This window comes from Lagopus muta, chromosome 7 (assembly GCF_023343835.1).
Source record: "Lagopus muta isolate bLagMut1 chromosome 7, bLagMut1 primary, whole genome shotgun sequence".
Lineage (NCBI taxonomy): Eukaryota > Metazoa > Chordata > Aves > Galliformes > Phasianidae > Lagopus > Lagopus muta.
This window is the reverse complement of record NC_064439.1, coordinates 41242732-41261224: the sequence shown is the minus strand read 5'-3', so window position 1 is coordinate 41261224 and position 18493 is coordinate 41242732. Positions and strand designations below refer to the sequence as shown.

The window sequence follows — 18493 nt, the reverse complement described above, 5'->3', positions numbered from 1 at the left end:
TTCTCCCAGGCTTTCACCCTTAAGATAAACTTAGGCTTAACCTTTAAGCTCAACCTCTCTATTTTAGCTATTTCAGTTATAGTGGCTTATGCAATGGTTATCTATTTAATCTAGAAATTTGAGTATTTCAATTTTTTTTTATTTTCCTCAGGAAACATGGTTTAGAATATCATTCTAGTAAACAGTCTGAATTGCTTTGAGCTTATTAATTGATTTCTTGTCCAGATTATATTAAAAACTCTGTGTTTGAACCCTCTGCTCATCTTTAATTTATAAATTATCCAAAATGGGGAAGATCCACCTCTATGGCTGTTTCATCCACTGAATAGAGTGACCAGTTCAGGGCCATCAAACCCAGTGCTGTTTGCCAGGTCATTCGCTTGCAATGACATCCAAGAGACATGTGTAATTAACTCCCTCACTGATTGACAACAGAAAGAACAGTGTAATCAGTCACTTTGTGTAAACAGTCCTCATTATTGCAAGTAGTGTTTGGGGACAGATTTGTGCTGCTCTGGTGGGGAAGAACATTTTGTACTCCTTCTGCCAACTGTCATCAACCTCCTTTCCTGCTCTACATGTAAGACAATGGTTGAATTTTATCTGCTGACTTCCAGTGAACAAATTAAAGCTAATTTGAGTCTTTTAGGAACTAAGAATACACAATTGGAACTGGATGGAGTCCTGTTCTGTCTGAGAGATTATTGATTGTGCACGAATTGTGATAAATTTCACTGATGTGCCTGCAGCTTCTCCAGTATGTGTATCAGAGAACATTGGTGATGAGCATTGCTTTTTTGGTAGGCAAGGAACTGTTTGCTGGGTGAGCATGAGTCTCAGATTCATGTTGCTAATGGGGGAAGGTACTACCATGTCAGTAAGTGAATTTATCAGTTCTGCTTTTGAAAGAGATTTTTTTGCTGGAGGACAGGACAGCTTGAGGATTGAGGACGGATACTCTTGGAGAAAACTACATGAGAAGTATTCCTAACCTCACTGATGAAGCGCTAAAGGAGCCTCAGAACAGTGTTTGCACATAAGTTTTTGCTGTTTTGCTATTGTTTTTGTTTTTATTAACTGTTACAGTTATACATTATAGTATGGCCTGCTTGGACAAAGGCACAGGCTCAAAAAGTGAAATCTTGTTGATGCAGCTGGACTGCCACTGTTTTGTATTTGCTTTAAAGATGCTACAGACTGCAGTTTCATCTGTTAGACAACTATGTCTTTGCAAGCACAAACAGGCTACTTAAAAATTATTATTCAATTTCTGTGTTGTGTATTATGTTACTACTGTTGTTTTGAATGAGGAAATAGAGAAAAGGAATGTTGTAATTAACACAGAGTTCTTCATCCTTAACATAAAGAAATTGTAGTGTCTAATATGTAGGCAGTACAACTACACAGACACTTCTTTTAGGCCAGTGTGCAAATCTGAGTTTGTATTCATGTCCATGCTAAACCTGTTTAGTAACTGTGCAGTTTCTTCTGTGTATCCTGAGGATTTTGTTGCGTAAGTGTTCCTGCAAAGTAGTTGTTTATCTTCTTGCCACCACTGAAACCTGCAGTCATTAAAAATCTAATTGTAAGTCATCCCTCAAATGGTGCAACTTTTTTTTTAGCACATTTCTCTGTTTCAGGAGAATATATTTAGGGTGCATTTGTACACACTAAATAGGGTGAAAGATCTGTGTCTGAGGCTCCTACACACCCCTGCAAAAAAGGGTAGTCAGCAGGCTACGTTTTATAACTAATTGATTTTGAAGTGACCCTGCTTCTTCTTACCTACTGTGATCTGTCAAGAAGAGACAATATCCAGTGATCCCTGCCAATGTGCTCAAATCCCTTGTGGTATAGAGAGGTGGATGTGATAATGGCAGTTCTGTAAAAGGTCCCTTTTTTCATTTGGCAAGAAGTGAAGTATGCTCAGGCAAGTCTTGTATCGCTGCTGTCAATAACTGATGTAGTATCAGAGGACCTTAGTAGAAAACTGTGGATTTACCTTCCTTTCTCTCCTCCCTCCAAGGTAGATAATTTTGAAACCAAACTTCATGTGAGCTTAGATCCAAAGTAGCATTATTTTTCTTTGTGTTTTGGCTGTTGTCTTAGATGTTGTATTTATGGTAACTCGTGAAAAGGAATGTTGAATCATTTGCCATTAACGAAGAGGAAGCTGTCAGTGAGTTTTGTCTCAAGTCTCATCTGTGTCAGTAGGCAAAGTATCTGAAAACAGTACAATCCTATTAACTTCTGATATACATCTGTCACCACTGCCTATGTCAAGAAGCAAGGCACTGTGGTATTGATGAAACCCTGGCACCTTTTGAAGGTAATAGGAAACATCTCCTAACAAATGCCTGTAACAAAGCTGGGATTTTAACTAAGGCTATGCTTGTCTACTGTTGGTTCGTTTCTGCTGCCACACTCTGTTCTCACTGGAGCCCATCTTCAGAGGAAGTCTGAAATGAGCCATGAAAAAAGTTTATATACAATTATTTACAATTTATTTACAATAAAATAATTTTATAATAATAAAATTATTTAAAAATATATTATTTATTTACAATATAGCACAGCCATTGAAAAGAGAAAACTAAGTGATGGCCACCTTGGGTGAAAAAACCCAAACTCAGGAATATCATAGAAAGCAGAAAAAAAAATTCAGTTATTCTCCAATGTGTAACCCAGGTTTGTGATGTGAGCAATGAAGAATTAATCCTTGAAACATCTTGAATACAGAAATAAGATAACATGAAGTGCTTTAGCTTTAATACCGAAAATTTTACATAGCTTTTGTCAGACCCAAGTGGGGGAGAAAAAATAGGTAGCAGGTAAAGACCTTCCTATAAAAAGCCCTTCTTTGAAGTATTCCAAATGGGGTGTATATACTTCAGGGAGGTTCAGTAGACAGTTTACTTTGTTATCAAGAAATAATAAACCTGTTGAGACAGACTGTTCCAGAAAAATCACTTTGATGATCAAGTAAATGTTTTGTTGGTTTTTTTTCTGAGACTTTTTCACCTTCTCTGCGAGGCCTTTCTGAGATTTTTGGTTTTTTGATCCTGAAGAATGAACCAGAGATGATTTTGTTTGTAGCCTTATACCACCTTGCAGAGCCTGCAGCTTGGGGTGACTATAAAAGTCCAGCAGGTCACTTTGCCTCAGGATTTTGCCTCCCCCTTTCACAGAAGTGTAAGGAAAAGCCATCCACAACAACTTGTGTTCAGAATTAAACCACTTTTCATATACTGTGGTTCTGTAACCTAGTTAGGGACTGCAGGCATTTAATGAACAAATATAATTCTCTTCCTTCAAAGGTGTCCTGTAGATATTGAAGTAACACCACACGATAAATCCTTTTCCAGCAGTTGTGAGCTGGGATCTCATCTGCACTGGAGCCAGATCAGGCTAAGAAGCCTCATATTCATCCTCCTCTGGATGCTTGGGCTGCTGCCTTTTTGGCTCTTTTTGCCCTTCTGCTGGGATAAGACTGCTGGAGAGTGGGCATTTGGTCTTCTCACCCACCCAAATTTCGTCCCAAGTTAGGTTTAGCTTTAGGTTGAGGATGTTCCCATGCTGTATCTCTCCATCGAGGTAATGCCAGCCCAAATCATGCCAACATGAACAGTCATTTTTGGACTTTGAGCTTAAGCACAGCTGGACAAATAAACTCAGGCTTGCAAGACTGGGAATTTTCTAGTTTTTTGGTGTGTTTTTTCTTTGCATTCTGTAATCTGCAGTGTCTGGCACGCTGAGGGAAAATCAAATGGATTATTTTCAGGAAGTACATTTTCGTGATCTGGCTGTGAGCTACCTCCAGATAGAGTTTAGTCATGAGGCTCACTGCCAACCTATTAAAAACTAACCTTCAGAACATGTTTTGCTCAGTGAAAACACAGTCTAACTCTCATAATGAGACTTAGAACACCACTCTGTGGACTTGACTTATGTCACAGAGATTAAACCTTAAAAAATGAAGTTTGAGTTTGGATCATATGTCAAAATCTGAGGTGGAAAATACTAATTTTGCTATGAATTATCAAAGAAAGATGTCTTATTCTGTTGAAGTCACTGAATTGGGAAATTGTTTTTTTCTTAACATCATCAAATCACAGGTCATCACTGGCTGCAACTAAAGGATGGTAAATAAAGTCCAAATGATATTTTGTGAACTAAAATTAAACGTGTGGAAGGGAGTTATTGCTCTCACAGAGGTACCAAGGCTAGGAAATGAAGCCAGAGTAACCTGTGCTGCTGTAGCTCCTGTGTCAATAATATTTTTCTCAGAAATTCTCTTTGTAGTGAGAGTATTGCCAATAACTAGACTTGATGAGAAGGCTAGGTAGAAATAAAATCAGAATAATTTCCACTTGCATCCATCCAAGAGATTTTTTTCTTCCTAAAATGTACCCTTCCTCTTCTTCTCGTCAGTAAGAGAGATCTATTTCAGCCTGGAAGCTGAAGGAATGAAGGTGTGGATAACCAGGATGGATTCTTTGGTGGCCTTATTTACCAGATCTGCTGGTTGAATCAATTACAGTGCTGCTTCTTGAGAGATCTTGAAGCAGTGTTCCCCCTCTCTGCCACAGCAGATACCTTAGGGAGTGAGGGAGGACCATGTAGGCATGGGTGATGATGTCCATCTTTCCAGTTAGCAATATTCCACCCCCATGTAGGGGTGGAATAGACAGAATAGAATAGGTAGATTAGACGGAAGTTTTTGTTCTCTGAATTTGAACTTGTAACCAGTGGGTAGAAGACTGACTTCTTTCATCAGTTATCTGAGCACCAATTTAACAGTGTTTAGAATTAAATATATGGAAGCTCTCCTTAAATAATGAGACCTTTCGTACAGTAAGTACACTATTAATTGTCTGCTTAAGACACCAGTAAGCGGGTAGAGCCAAATAATACATCAAGGTTTACCTAGAGAAAAAGGATTATTTATGGAGGATTTGTTTTGAAAAGCACATAGGGCTGCCTTTAAAAAAAAATAAAAATAATAATAATAAAAAAAAGCTTGTAAATATTTCATAGGGAAATAATCCTTTGATTGCCACGTCTGGTCTTGATTCTGAATACTTTTCAACAGTGCTTCCCTCCTTCTTTTGTCTGTCTGAACAGGCTTTTATAAGAACTTCTGCGTTCCAGTGTATTTCTGAAATGTTTATCACATATGACTGAAATGTAGAATTATTCACGTGTGCAAAATGTTTTTGAGAGAATAACAAATTTCTGTGGCAAAACGTGAAACTCTGAAAAAAGCAAGTTGTAAGGGGTTGTATTTGCAGAGTGCCCCTTCTCCCTTAGCTGTAATTGTGCAAATGGCACTGGCACAGTACTGTCAATGGCTGCCTTTTACATGAAGCCAGTAAAAAGATTAAAGTAGCAGCTGGCTTTCTGAAAACTGGAGTTATCAAACCTCAAGCTTGAAACAAACAGGCTGTTTGGGACGGCATTTTAAACGTAATTTAACTCTGCTCATTTCTAGTTAAAATTTGAAGCACAAATCAGCAGCTGAACTTTTCCTTACTCCTAAGACATAGAATTCCAGCAGAAATTTTTGAAAGCACCTTTTACTGGAGGTCTCTGTTCACCTTGGGTCTTTTCATCTCTTTATTAAGATAGAGCCTGAAAAGTAAAGTTCATTGAAAAATTCACAAAAAGTTTGGTTTTTTTTCCCAGGGTGAAATAGCTATTTTTTCAAAAATGTTGAAAAGTAGCCATCATTACTAGAAAATATACTTTTTCCACATTTATATTGATTTTGCTAGGACATTTTTGACATATCATTCACTTAGTGTTCTTAGTGTCTTAGATGATTTGCACAATCAGTACAGACAGTATCTTCTTACGTCATGCTTCATCTTTGAAATCCATTTTTTCAAGGAAAATTTAGAAAGTAATTTCAATGAAAATTGATTAACTTACATTAGCAGGAAATTTTACAGAAAGAAAAAATGAAGCCATCTCAAGCTGTATGAAACAGATGCACTTTCATTTTTATTATTTGTGTGAACTGAATAACTTTTTCTTGTTTTCCTTTCTTGTTAGTTCCATTTTTAATTAGGACATAATGATTTTTAATGAAAATCTCATCAAAAGGATTCACCCAGGCTATGAGTGGTAGAAATAGTGTTTAATTTTGTTCCAGGTAATGCTACCACCAGCAGATCCCAAAGCCCCTTCTCATTTGATTCTACTATTGTATAAAATTTAGTCTATAAATGAGCACACATAGGAATGCCTCTCCCTGCCTCTGTCCCCCTCTCGCCTCTGATGTCAAACCAATTAAAAAGGAACTACATGTCTTAGGCAAAAATGTCTTTTTGATCTGAAGAAGTTTTTGTTTTCTGTTATGTTCCCTGCATAAAGAAAAGTAAACAAAATTTTGGATAATTGAACAGTATTATTAATAACAGTATTAACAGTAAATTTTGGATAATTGAACAGTAAAGCAATAGGGAGCCTGGTTTGTGCCTGACCAGTGAGCTATTTCAGCTGATTAACATCTGGAGCAATATGACATAGGCTTGGACTCTTTCCCTGTGAGCAGCCCTTTGTAACACTGCTGCACATCTTCTGCAAGAAACAGAGAAATTGTTCTTGCATCAAACGAGGTCTCTTCCTGAGGAAAAGTGGAATGGTGCTGAAAGTTCAAAAAAAGGCTATGGTCCTTATAGAAGAGGGGACTGAAATGATAATGTGGGTGGTGGTACACTGCCTGGAGAAATCCTGGGGTATCAGTTCACTGATATCACCAGCTGTGTTCTTTCTACGAAGGGGACTGAGGTACCTGAGCTCTTAAAGCATTCTAAATTCAGTAAACTGGCTTAGATATACAGATTAAATACCCTCCTTTGCATCACGTCGATGCATCTTACATAGGCATTTTGTACAGAAGAGGTCGCTTATTAGCTTTTGGCTGCGATTGCATTTTGTTAATGATGTGTGACAACCCACTTGATGTAAGTTCAGTTCTTGTTCGGTAGTTCTCTTGTCCTTTTGCTCTTCCTGAAAGAATTTGGGCATTTTGCTCATGCCTCAAGCTTTCTTTTGTGTCCCACACCATCAGAGTTCATTTACAAACCGCTGGTTTGATGATTCAGTGAAAAAGGATTGGCAGCAGTGATGAGATACCTACTTTGTACTATTCAGTGTAAATGAAGACACACTAAAAGGTTGGCCAGGTAGTGTAGCCAGAGAACATGCAAGTCTTTTTCACTGAAATCAATGCCAGTGCATGCTTGACTCTCAAGATCCAGTTGAGAGTCAAGCAACTTCAGTTCCCTTCTGGGTGAATTCAGAGCACTCTTTAAACAAAGCAAACTTCAACTTGCTTTAGTCTGACAACTCTCTGAGCAGCAAAGCTGTCTTCTCAAGTTGTACAATCAGCAGCAGCGGGTTATAAAGCAGTGAGCCTGGCTCAGGTGGGGCTTGATAAAACTGACTGTCCCTAAGCCTGGTACCACACTGTTGGAGCCCCATCACAACTAGTAATGCAGGTCATGCCTGCCTTTCATAGCAGAGAGCTTCTCTATCTCTCTGCTGACCCAATCTTTCATCCCACACCCGTGCAGATCTGCAGTATTCCTCGTGTGACAGCAGAGATGGCCTTGAGGCAGTTCTGCTTGTGGAAAAAAAAACAAGGAAAATAACGGTTTGCTATCCAGATGTAAGGACTTCTGATTCTGTCAGTGTATGCAGGCTTTAGCTAGGGAAACCATGAGGCTGAATTTAGGATTCTGTTCTTTGATATTGTAACTTGCCTTATTGCTTTTGGGCTCGTTCTAAAAATTATATTTATCAAGGCTTATAGTTACTGCTCTGTACTTTGTCTTGCCTAGATGAATTTTATTTAGCTGTATCTGTAAAATAAAATTCTCACAGCTCAGAGGCGCTGAGATATTGATATTTATGCATGAATTCATGAATGACTACCAGCAGGATTCGGCTTTACTAGTCACTGTTGAGCAGCAGAGGAGAGCATTAGAGAGATTAAGATTGGAGGCCCAGATGGAGCTGAACTTGGCAAGGGATGTGAAAAAGAACAAGAAGGGGTTCTACAGGCATGTGGGCAGGAGGAGGCAGGCCAAAGAGAGCGTTCCCCCTCTGATGAATGAGGATGGAGAACTGGCTTCCGCAGACATGGAAGAAGCCGAGATGCTCAGTCTGTGTGTTGTCGCCCCAGTCTTCAGTGCTGGTCAGGCTCCCCTTGTCTGCCAGGACCCCGAACCTGCAGGTGTGCTTCACATTTCCTAGAAGCATCGTCTCCCACATTGGTGAGGTTTCTCCAGCCACTTCTTGCTGGTTGTATAATCCTTAAGAATCATGGAATTCTTAAGGTAGGCAAAGATCACTGAAATCGTCTGATTCAGCAATCTTATTTTTAATTATTGTATTGAGAACAACAACAGAAATATCACCAAGTACCTCAATGAATCCTGTCTCTCTGCCAAGCAAACCACGTGACTTTGTTTCCATCACCCACAGAAGTACGTTCTGTGTAACCTGTGCTTTGCATGAAGCAAAGCCCGTGTGCGGATGTGTTCCCTAAAGCAGGAAAGAAATTGCAAGTAATAACAGACTTATACTAGAGCCTGTGTGCATTTAATGAAACAGAACAATTTTGTAAAAACGGCCCGGAAAAAGAGAATCCATCCAACCAGAATTCAGCTATCTTATCTAAAGGAAAGACATTTTCATATGTAACAGTGTCTTTTATTTGCAGAAACAATTGCATTGGAAAACATACCTAATGAAGTAACTCTAGAACAAACATTACAATAAAGAAACAACATAAAACTATTAACATTAATATCTAAAAGGCTTAAACGGAATGTAACAGTTCCTGGAAAGTTCTCAAACGGGGGTCCTTGCTAATATGAGAGCAACTGGGAGGCCTGAGGTCCCACATTGTTGTCAGATGGATGGAGTGGGCCTCAGGCGGCATGTTGTGGCAGGGCTGTCCACCTGCAGCACAGCAGGCTGGATGGTCGGCAGCGAGGGGGGCTGCTGCAGCTGCTGGTGCAGGTTCTGCTGTTAGGATTTGGTGGCCAAGGAGCCACAGTGCAGAGCGGGCTCTGCTTGCTTCATCACTTTTTTTGGCAGTGCGACCATATCTTGAGTATCTTCGATGTCAAACGGGTCATCCATAGCAAAGAATGATCTCTTTTGTCCCTGCACATTGAGTTGTTTTGTTTTACATTTACATTTGCCTGATGGTTTCTGGCCCTCAGCCTGTTTTTGCAGCACCGGTTCAGGTTGGAACTTCTGTTTGTTTGGGCTGTCTGTCTTGCAGCTTTCTTGAGTTTTGTGCTGCTGGGCAGCCAAACTTGGGGCTTGAGCACAGCTCGGCCGAGCTTGTTTTTTCTCATTCCCATTTGGGTTGCTAGATAAAAGGCTTTTTGTGTGCAGAGGGGCTGGTGATTCTGTTAAGTCTCTGCACCTCTTCTTGGCCGCTGGTATGAATTCATCCTGCCGTTTGCCTGTGGAGTTCTCCATTTGGTTGCCACCATTCTGCAGTCTCACACTGCAGTGCTTATGCTTCTTGTCCGGGGTGGACAGCGATGTTGTTGGATATGTCCTGGTGCTACTGGTAGCTCAGAGAAGGGCATCGCTGCACGTGGCATCGCCTGCTGCTCCTAGAAGCATAGCATCATAAAATTGCTCAGGTTGGAAAAGACCTTAAAGATGATCGAGTCCAACCACAACCTAACCATACTACCCTAAGTCTAACAACCCTCCTCTCAATCATGTCCCTGAGCACCACATCCAAATGGTTTTTAAACACGTGCATGGATGGTGACTCAACCTCCTCCCTGCCTGGGGAGCCTATTACAGTGCTTAACCACCCTTTCTGTAAAAAGGTTTTTCCTGATGTTCAACCAAAACTCCCCCCTGGGACAACTTGAGGCCATTTCCCTTCTTCTTGACAGCAGTGAGACCAGCACCACTCTCACCGTGATCACCTTTGAGGTATTGGAAGAGAGCAGTAAGGTCTCCCCTAGGCTTCCTCTTCCCCAGGCTAAAAAAGCCCAGTTCATTCAGTCATACCCCATAGGGCATATTCTCCAAGCCCTTCACAAGGCTTGTTGCCCTTCTGTCAGGCAGCTTTCCAGCCACTGCTCACCCAGCCTGTAGGGCTGCCTGGGTTGGTTGTGACCAAAATGCAGGACCCGATGCTTGCCCCTGTTGAAACTCATGGAGTTTACCCTGGCCCAACGATCTGGTCTCTCTAGGTCCCTCTGTTGTGCCTTTCTCCCATCTGGCAGATCAACACTGCCTCCCAGCTATAGGTCATGACTGAAGATGTGAAATAGAAGCGTCCCCAGCGCCAAGCCCGGGGGGACGGCACTTGTGACTGGCCGTCACGTTTGCCAATCTCCAGTCCACCGGGACATTCCTGGTTAGCCCGGACTGTGGAAGGATGATGGAGAGTGGCTTGGCAAGCACACCCACAAACTCCGTGAGCACTCTTGGGTGCAGTCCATCTGGCCCTGTGGACGTGGGAGTGTCCAGCTTTTGGAGCAGGTCCAAAACCACATCATCGTGGATGATGCGGGGCCTATTCTGTTCCCCATCTCCATCTACCAGCCCCTGGCCGAGCTGACTCTGATCCACATGTGGCTCAGTTGTCACACGCTTGAATGGGTCACATCCATGACCAGCAGGTCACAGTTTATCTCACCGGTTCACACGGCTTGGGTTTCTGCCCTTTGTCGTTGGCAGTCCTTAGTATTTACCTGTTTGGTGGTAAGGCAGAGCTGCATGAGCAGCATGCACAGCTCACTGATTTCATTGTGCAGGGTGCTGGAAGTTGGAGCTGTGCCACCAGCGTCGTGAGCGGTGTCCTTCATTGCAAAGGCTGGCACGGGCTGGGGTCCACTCCCTGCACTTTGCTGGGCAGGTGAGTCTGCTGGCCTGAAGCCAAATATTATAAAATGTGGCAACTTTGGTCCACCCTCTTCACCTGCAGAGCCTTGCCAGCTGCAAGTTGCAGCAAGTAATGCTGTAAACAGTGGAAAATTTTGCTCGTTTTGGCTGTTCACTGTGCCAGTTTGGCGGTGAATGGACTTAAATCCATCTGGAAACTGGTCAGGAGCAGTGTTCCCTGGGGTCGGTACTGGGGCCCATCCTGTTGAATATCTTTGTTGATGATGAGGGTATTGAGTGCACCCTTGGTAACTCTGCAGGTAACTCCAAGTGGAAGGGAAGTATTCAGTTTGTATCCAGTATGCAGTTTTAAAGCATAGAAATAATATTGCGCTGTTCTTTCCCACAGAGTCTGGGCTCTCCTTGTTTCATCATTTTCTTTGGTAGTGCGACCAGGTCTTGTGTGTCGTCCACATCAAAGGGGTCATCCATGGCAAAGAATGATCTCTTTCTTCTTTGCACATCCAGATGTTTTGTTTTGCATTTTCGTTTGCCTGATGGTTTGTCGGCCTCATCCTTTCTTTGCAGCGGAGGTTTGGGTGGGCACTGCTGCTCAGCCGAAGTCAGGGCTGGAGCAGAGCTCGGCTGAGCCTGCTTTCTCCCACTTGCATTGCTGTATGGAAGGCTTTTTGTGGGCAGAGATGCGGGTTGTACAGGCAAGGCTCTGCATATCTTCTTGGCCTCTGGCAGAGATTCACAAAACTGCTGTCTGTCTGTGAGGTTCTTACGCTTCCCATTCACAGGTGGACATGGATGTTGGCTTTTCTGTCCCAATGGTTGATCTGCTGTTTTGTATATAGAATGGCTCTTTATATGGCATTTTTCTTTTGAGTGCTCTCTTCCCTCTGGAGCCTGGAATCATAGAATCATTGCATTGCTCAGGTTGGAAAATGCCTTAAAGATCATCAAGTCCAACCACAACCTAACCATACTACCCTACCTCTAACAACCCTCGGCTCAGTCATGTCCCTGAGCACCACATCCAAATGGTTTTTAGTCACATCCAGGGATGGTGACTCAACCACCTCCCTGTGGAGCCTTTGCCAGTGCTTAACCACCCTTTCTATAAAGTTGATTTTCCTGATATTCAACCTAAATGTCCCCTGGCGCAATTTGAGGCCATTTCCCCTCATCCTGTCAGCAGTGAGGAAAGACCAGCCCCTCTCTCTCTGCAGTCACCTTTGAGGTATTTAAAGAGAGCAATAGGGTCTCCTCTCAGCCTCCTCTTCCCCAGGCTAAACAGCCCCAGTTCCTCTAGTTGCTGCTCGTAGGGCATATTCTCCAAGCCCTTCACGAGCCTTGTTGCCCTTCTTTGGACCTGCTGCAGCACCTCAGTGTCCTTTCTGTACCCAAACAGGTGCCCAAAACTGAACACAGTACTTGATGTGGGGCCTCACTGGTGCCTTTGGCCTTCTGGACCCCCTGGGTGCTCTGCTGGCTCGTATTCAGCTGACTGTCCATCAGTACAGCAAGGTGCCTTTCCATCAGGCAGCTTTCCAGCCAGTGGGGCTGCCTGGGTTGGTTGTGACCAAAATGCAGGGCCCCACACTTGGCCCTGTTGAAACTCATAGGGTTTACCCTGGCCCATCGATCCGGTCTCTGCAGGTCCCTCTGTAGTGCCTTTCTCCCACCCGGCAGATCAGCACTCCCTCCCAACTTGGTGTCGCCTGCAAACTTAGTGAGGGTGCCATCATGGATGATGCAGGGCCTATTCTGTTCCCCATCGCTATCTACCAGCCCCTGGCCGAGCTGACTCTGATCCGCATGTGGCTCAGTTGTCACACACTTGAATGGGTCACATCCATGACCAGCAGGTCACAGTTTGTCTCACCGGTTCACACGGCTTGGGTTTCTGCCCTTTGTCGTTGGCAGTCCTTAGTATTTACCTGTTTGGTGGTGATGCAGAGCCTCATGAGCTGCACACACAGCTCGTTAATTTCCTCTTGCTGGGTGCTGGACATTGCTGAAGAGCCACCAGCGTGGTGAGCTGCGGTCTTCATTGTGAAGCCTGCTGTCCTATTTTGAGATGTGGGGCCAAGCAGCAGCAACAATGCTGGCCTTTGGTCCCCCCTCTTCACCTGCAGAGCCTGTCACCGGCAAGCAGGGAAGAGGTGTGCATTTGTTTGAGTGGGCTGTTGCCGTGGCCGGGACCCCAGTGTGACATCACTGTGCTGTCGGCAGGGCAACCCGGTGCGTCCTCCCACCCGTCTCTAACTGCCCTAACTGCCCCGTCTTGTCTAGCCCCACAAAGTGTCACGGGATTATCCCTAGATCTAAGTCCGTGACAGGGGGCACAGGCCCCGGGGAAAGGAGAAAACAACGAAGCTGTACTAACGGCTTGCCGCGCGACCCGGCCGGCCCCGGGCCGCGTGCGCTTCGGGAGAGGGGGAAGGGCAGAGAGCTAGCAGATAGTTTTAACGAAGAGAAAACACAACGGCAGCGATCTGAGGAGGAACGATAATTTATTGAATGTAACCAAATGGAACAAAATGAGAGAGACGAGAGTATGCAAAGTGCGAGTCAAACCACGGCGGTGCGAGGGAAAGCACGTGCTTTGCTCCGCGGCGAGCTGAGACGGCTGAGCCGGGGCAGGAAGGAGAGGCGGACCCTGGGGTCCTCCGCAGCTTCACCTCGCTTCCTCTTCCCGCCAGGTCCTGCGGGGATGCCGCCCCTCCCCTCCCCTCAGGATACTCAAACTGCCCATAGGAGGCAGTAAATGGGACCAGAACTTTAACTCTTTAACTCCCCCTGCTCCACGTGTTGTGATGTGGAATACTGACAACAAAAAATCACCAAACCACAACAGTAAGAGTTTTGTGTCAAGGTTTACAGTGTAAAAGAATCTGTGCTAATAAATTTGTCCCCCCTTGCTGAGTCAGTGAGGAGCTCTGTCTCTGGTTTGGATGTGTTGATCTTTTGCTCTTGTAATTTACCCCCGGTTCAGTGCGATATCTCATAGCCCACCTCTGCCTAACAGGAGGCTTCTGATTTCCTCGGTAAAATCCCTTCCCATTCGATGCTAGTAATTCTCTGGTCATCCAAAGTTGGACTGCAATGTGAAGTGCCGCCTACCAGACCATCCTTTATTACAACTGTCTTTCTGTCTTTCTTTGCTTCAGTGTCATGTTTTCCTTGACAGGAAGAGGTGAAGTGCTGCTGTGTTTCAGAACTCACAAGTGGTGGATGGGCCACAAGTGGCCCGTGGAAGAGATACTTCTGCTGCTGTGGTCTACCACGGCTGGTGTCCTGCGTGTACGTAGAGAGGGAAGGTTCCAAAGCTGCTTTTTTTTTTTTTTTTGGAGACACACTGCACTGGTTCCGTAGTATTTGCATCATTTCTACCTGTTCAGAGAGTGACAGAAGCATTTGGTTTGTGTGCTGCACTGATAGGAGTGACTGCAACAAATGCAAGTAGTGACAAGTTTTGCCCGTTCCAATTTCCATTCTTATTCTTTCCTTTTCTAAAACTCTGTTGACTTTTTTGTGTGCTTTTGCACGTGCAGCAGGTATATATTGTTTTTGGCGGGGGTTCTTAATGGTGAGTGAGTATTGCTATAGTGAGGCCCTATCTGAAGTTCTGTGTCCAAGTTTGGGAACCCCAGCACAGGAAAGCTGCAGAGCTGTTGGAAATGGTCCAGAGGAAGGCCACCAAGATGATCAGAGGTCTGGACCTCTTGTATGAAGAAGGGTTGAGAGAACTTGGCTTGTTTAGCTTGGGGAAAAAAAGGCTTTGGGGGGACCTCACTGTGGCCTTACAGTACTTGTAGGGAGTGTATAAGCAGGAGGAGGAACAACTGTTTACACGGGTTGATATTGATAGGACAAGAGGGAATGGTTTTAAACTAAGACAAGGGGAGATTTAGGTTAGATATTTGGATGAATTTTTTCACACAGAGGGTGGTGACGCTCTGGAACAGGTTTTGCGGAGTGGTTGTGGATGCCCCATCCCTGGAGGCACTGAAGGCCGATGTGGTTGTGGCTCTGGGCCGCCTGGTCTGGTGGTTGGCAACCTTCCCCACAGCAGGGGGGGGTTGTAACCAGATGATTGTTGAGGTCCTTTTCAACCCAGGCCATTCTATGATTCTGTCAAATCATGACCACAGCAACTAGTGCTCTGAATAGGGATTGATATTTATAAAGCACTTTAGTGAGGTATGTTGATCCTAACTGGGGACACCATTTCAACTTGGACATGCAAATGTACATAGATAGTTTCTTGTGTTTTTACACCTAGCTAAAAGATGAATCTTTTCTTTCTGTAATGTATGAACTTGCTTTCATCAGCCAACTCCATAATACACAGCTGTCAGTTGCAAGCTGTGTTGAGATTCTGCTAGTCATTTGATTTTTATCTGTACAGAACATTTTTAATATCGCCTGTGATTTTGTTCTAGATAACACAGTACAGTTCTATTGTATGCATATCATAATTTCTGTGTGGGCTTTTTTTTTTCAGTAAATTTATTTATTCGTTTAATTTTTAAGAAAAATGTGCTCTTATTTTCTTTGCCCTTTATCTCTCCAGTGCATAGTTTGGGACTGGGATTCCAATGGAAAACATGACTTCATTGGAGAATTTAGCTCAACTTTCAAGGAAATGCGAGGGGCTATGGAAGGGAGACAGGTAGGTGGAAACCACTCAAGCACTGTCAGTATATAAGCTTTGAGGATCAATGTTCCTGATGCATTTCTTATGCAAATTACAATGCCTTTTTTTTTTTTTTTTTTTTTTTTTTCTTGGAAGTGTATTTGTTCTGTTTATCTCCTGTATATTTTACTGTTATTACATGATAATCCAAAAATGCAGAAAGCAGCCTATCTTGTAGCTCTGTATCTCAAATGATGAGACTGTTTCTGAAGTTCATATTTCACAGGTATTTCTGCAAATATTTGTTTCATTTGATCCTAGCACATAGTTTCTATTGTATGCTTTGCTGTTATGCTAAAGCATAGGCACAAGGTACTCAAAGAATTCCCCAGCTGGCCTATAGTCCTTTATTGGATGAGGGTCATTCTCCAGTTTTCTCCATTTTTCTTTATTTCTCATGTGCTGCATGATTGGTACCAGCTCTAACTTGATCCCATCAGGATGAACCTAATTTATTTCTTAAATGTCTCATAAATTACAGTCCTAAGGGAAAATAAAAGTGTTAGCTTATTAATAATTTCCCTTCTTTATGTCAGCCAGATCTTTTAAAATTGAAGTTGATGGTAATTATTGAATACGATAAATGATTTGGCATATGTAATTCCAGAAATTGTTTTTTCTTATTATTGCTTAACCCTGAAGGTGTTTTGAAAAATTTTCTGTGGGGGAATTTAAAATGTTGTCTTTCTAATCTACTCATATTTGCAGTCACTGCTTCATGGTGATCTCAAAACTAAACTCCAATAAACTTTGTCTGGGCTTCACATTATATAGCAAAGGGTCTGAAAGTGTTTAGTAGGTGTTGCAGTCAGGCTGTTCCTTTAGGTCAAGAAATGCTAGCTGTTCTAGTTGTCTTTTGTTGATGTTTGGAAGTTTTAGCATGTATTATTTATGTGTGTTAAATACCACTGATACATTTATCAGTCATATATTTACCTGTTATAAATAAGTTAATATAAGGTTAACTATTTCCAGAGAGAATAACATTAACAATAACAGTGTTATGACAGCACCTTGATTTTGAATGCAAGTGGCTGTGGCTGGAAAATAAACAATGTGAAAGTGGTAAAATGTGCATATTTCCAACGTAAACATTTTCAAAACAGCATTGCAGTCCTTTCCAAATGGCCAAGACAAGAGATTTTCCATCCAGAGCACCAGGAATGTCTGTGAAAGGTGATCTATACATTTTTTATTCTGATGTGGAAGCAATGGACTCTTCATCCCCCAGTAGCAAAAAGGATGGTTACTCAGGCAGAAGCTTGAGAAGTTGGTATAGTCATTGGTCAGTTCTTATTCTAATCTTCATAAGTTCACAGAGTAGTACTAGAGAGTGGTCCGGGGATACTTTAATGTAGCACAGTGCTGTTAAGTGCCTGAATCTTTGCGTTGCTAAGAGCCTGCCATTTGTCATTCTGCAGGCTGCCTTTTACGTCTAACATTACGTCTGCTTTTTGTGGCAGATGTGCACAATTTCTCCTCCAGAGTCCTAAGCTGTTCCAACATTATTTCTCCCTTGGTGCTCTTATTCTGTGTTTACTGCAGTTACTCTATGGGCTTATGCCTTCAAAACCTGATGCTGTTATAGATGGGACACAATTGTCACTAGCTTGAAACTCAGACCTTCTGCCCACATCTCTTTTTTAACCCTTGTTTTGTAGTCTGTTATGGAAGAAAACAAGATTTAGTGGATAAGGTAGTAAGCTATAGCCGTTTAAATATGGATATAACATAATGTATAAAAACATATATATTTTATTATATATTATATAAAAATGCCCCAAAGAATATGCATACATGCTCCAGATGGTTCTTGGCACCTGATGAAAGTGAGCTTCATTCAGCACTAATATCACAGTAGTCATGAACAAGCAGTAGACAGTCTGAGCAGGTCCTGATGAAAACAGTATAGTTATTTTGGAGAAGGTACTGTGAATCATTTGTTGTATCAGAAAAGTACTTTGTTTAGTAGACCATGTCACTTGTCTTCCTGGCTGGCCAATGGAGAGCAATTACCATACTTCTTTCTTTTTATCCCCTTTCTTTCTGTCCTTCCTTCCCTCTTTCTCTCTCCTATTTTTTCTATTCTTCAGAAGTAACTACTGCTGCTAAAGGCAGTATATGCTATTGGTTGTGGGCCCCACAAATGCATGCATTTGTCTCAGCATCCTTTGTGCAGCATGACATAATGAACCACATCAAGGAAATGTAATTATACATGGGTGAGGAGATGAGTAGTTAGTCTTTCTTAGAGGAGATTTTAGAAGAGATTTTTTCATAGCCTCTGAAATAGACATTTCTAAGCCTTCTGTTCAGCATCTCCTACCATTCCAAAATTGATTGGTTACTCCTTCACAAACTTGGCATGAGAAAACACAGTAAGAAGTCCGTTACTTTTTGTGACAGTATTTTTTAAGTGAAACATTTAAAGTTTATTGTATGCCTAGGTTTATTTCCAAATATATGTACTATAGTTTTTTGTTTTTTAATGTGTATGTACTGGCAGTTTTATAATATTAATTTGCCAAACATTGTAAAACAAGGCAAGAAAAGCTTTTAAAAATTTAAAGACTGTTAAAGCTGTTCATAATTTAAAGGAAAAATCATCTGTGAATGAAAAAAACCATAGGGATTTGTAGAAAAAAAAGTTGCAGAAAAAGAAACCACCTGGATCCTCATGCAGTACAGGAGTTACATAAGTGAAAAATCTGTTCCTGTATTACAAAAAATAAGGATGCATCTATGTATGCATGCACACAGAAAGGGAAAAAGAAACCCTGCTGTGCTTACCATCTCTACTGCTATTCCACAAAGATGATGGAGGGCTGCAGCACCTCTCCTATAAAGAAAAGGAGAGGGAGCTGGGGTTGTTTTAGTTTGGAAAAGACTCTGAGATTTCATTGTTGCTCC

The 18493-nt window shown here is 42.3% G+C and overlaps 1 protein-coding gene across 7 annotated transcripts in view; it reads left to right on the top strand.

The window, feature by feature from the left end:
• The window catches only part of CPNE4 (copine 4), a 269020-nt gene that overhangs the window by 205927 nt on the left and 44600 nt on the right, over positions 1-18493 (top strand). For all 7 annotated transcript variants that reach the window (XM_048951294.1, XM_048951295.1, XM_048951292.1 and 4 more), the window contains one exon: positions 15461-15559. In XM_048951294.1, the coding sequence (XP_048807251.1) occupies positions 15461-15559 (99 nt within the window). The remainder of the gene's footprint in view (positions 1-15460; positions 15560-18493) is intronic.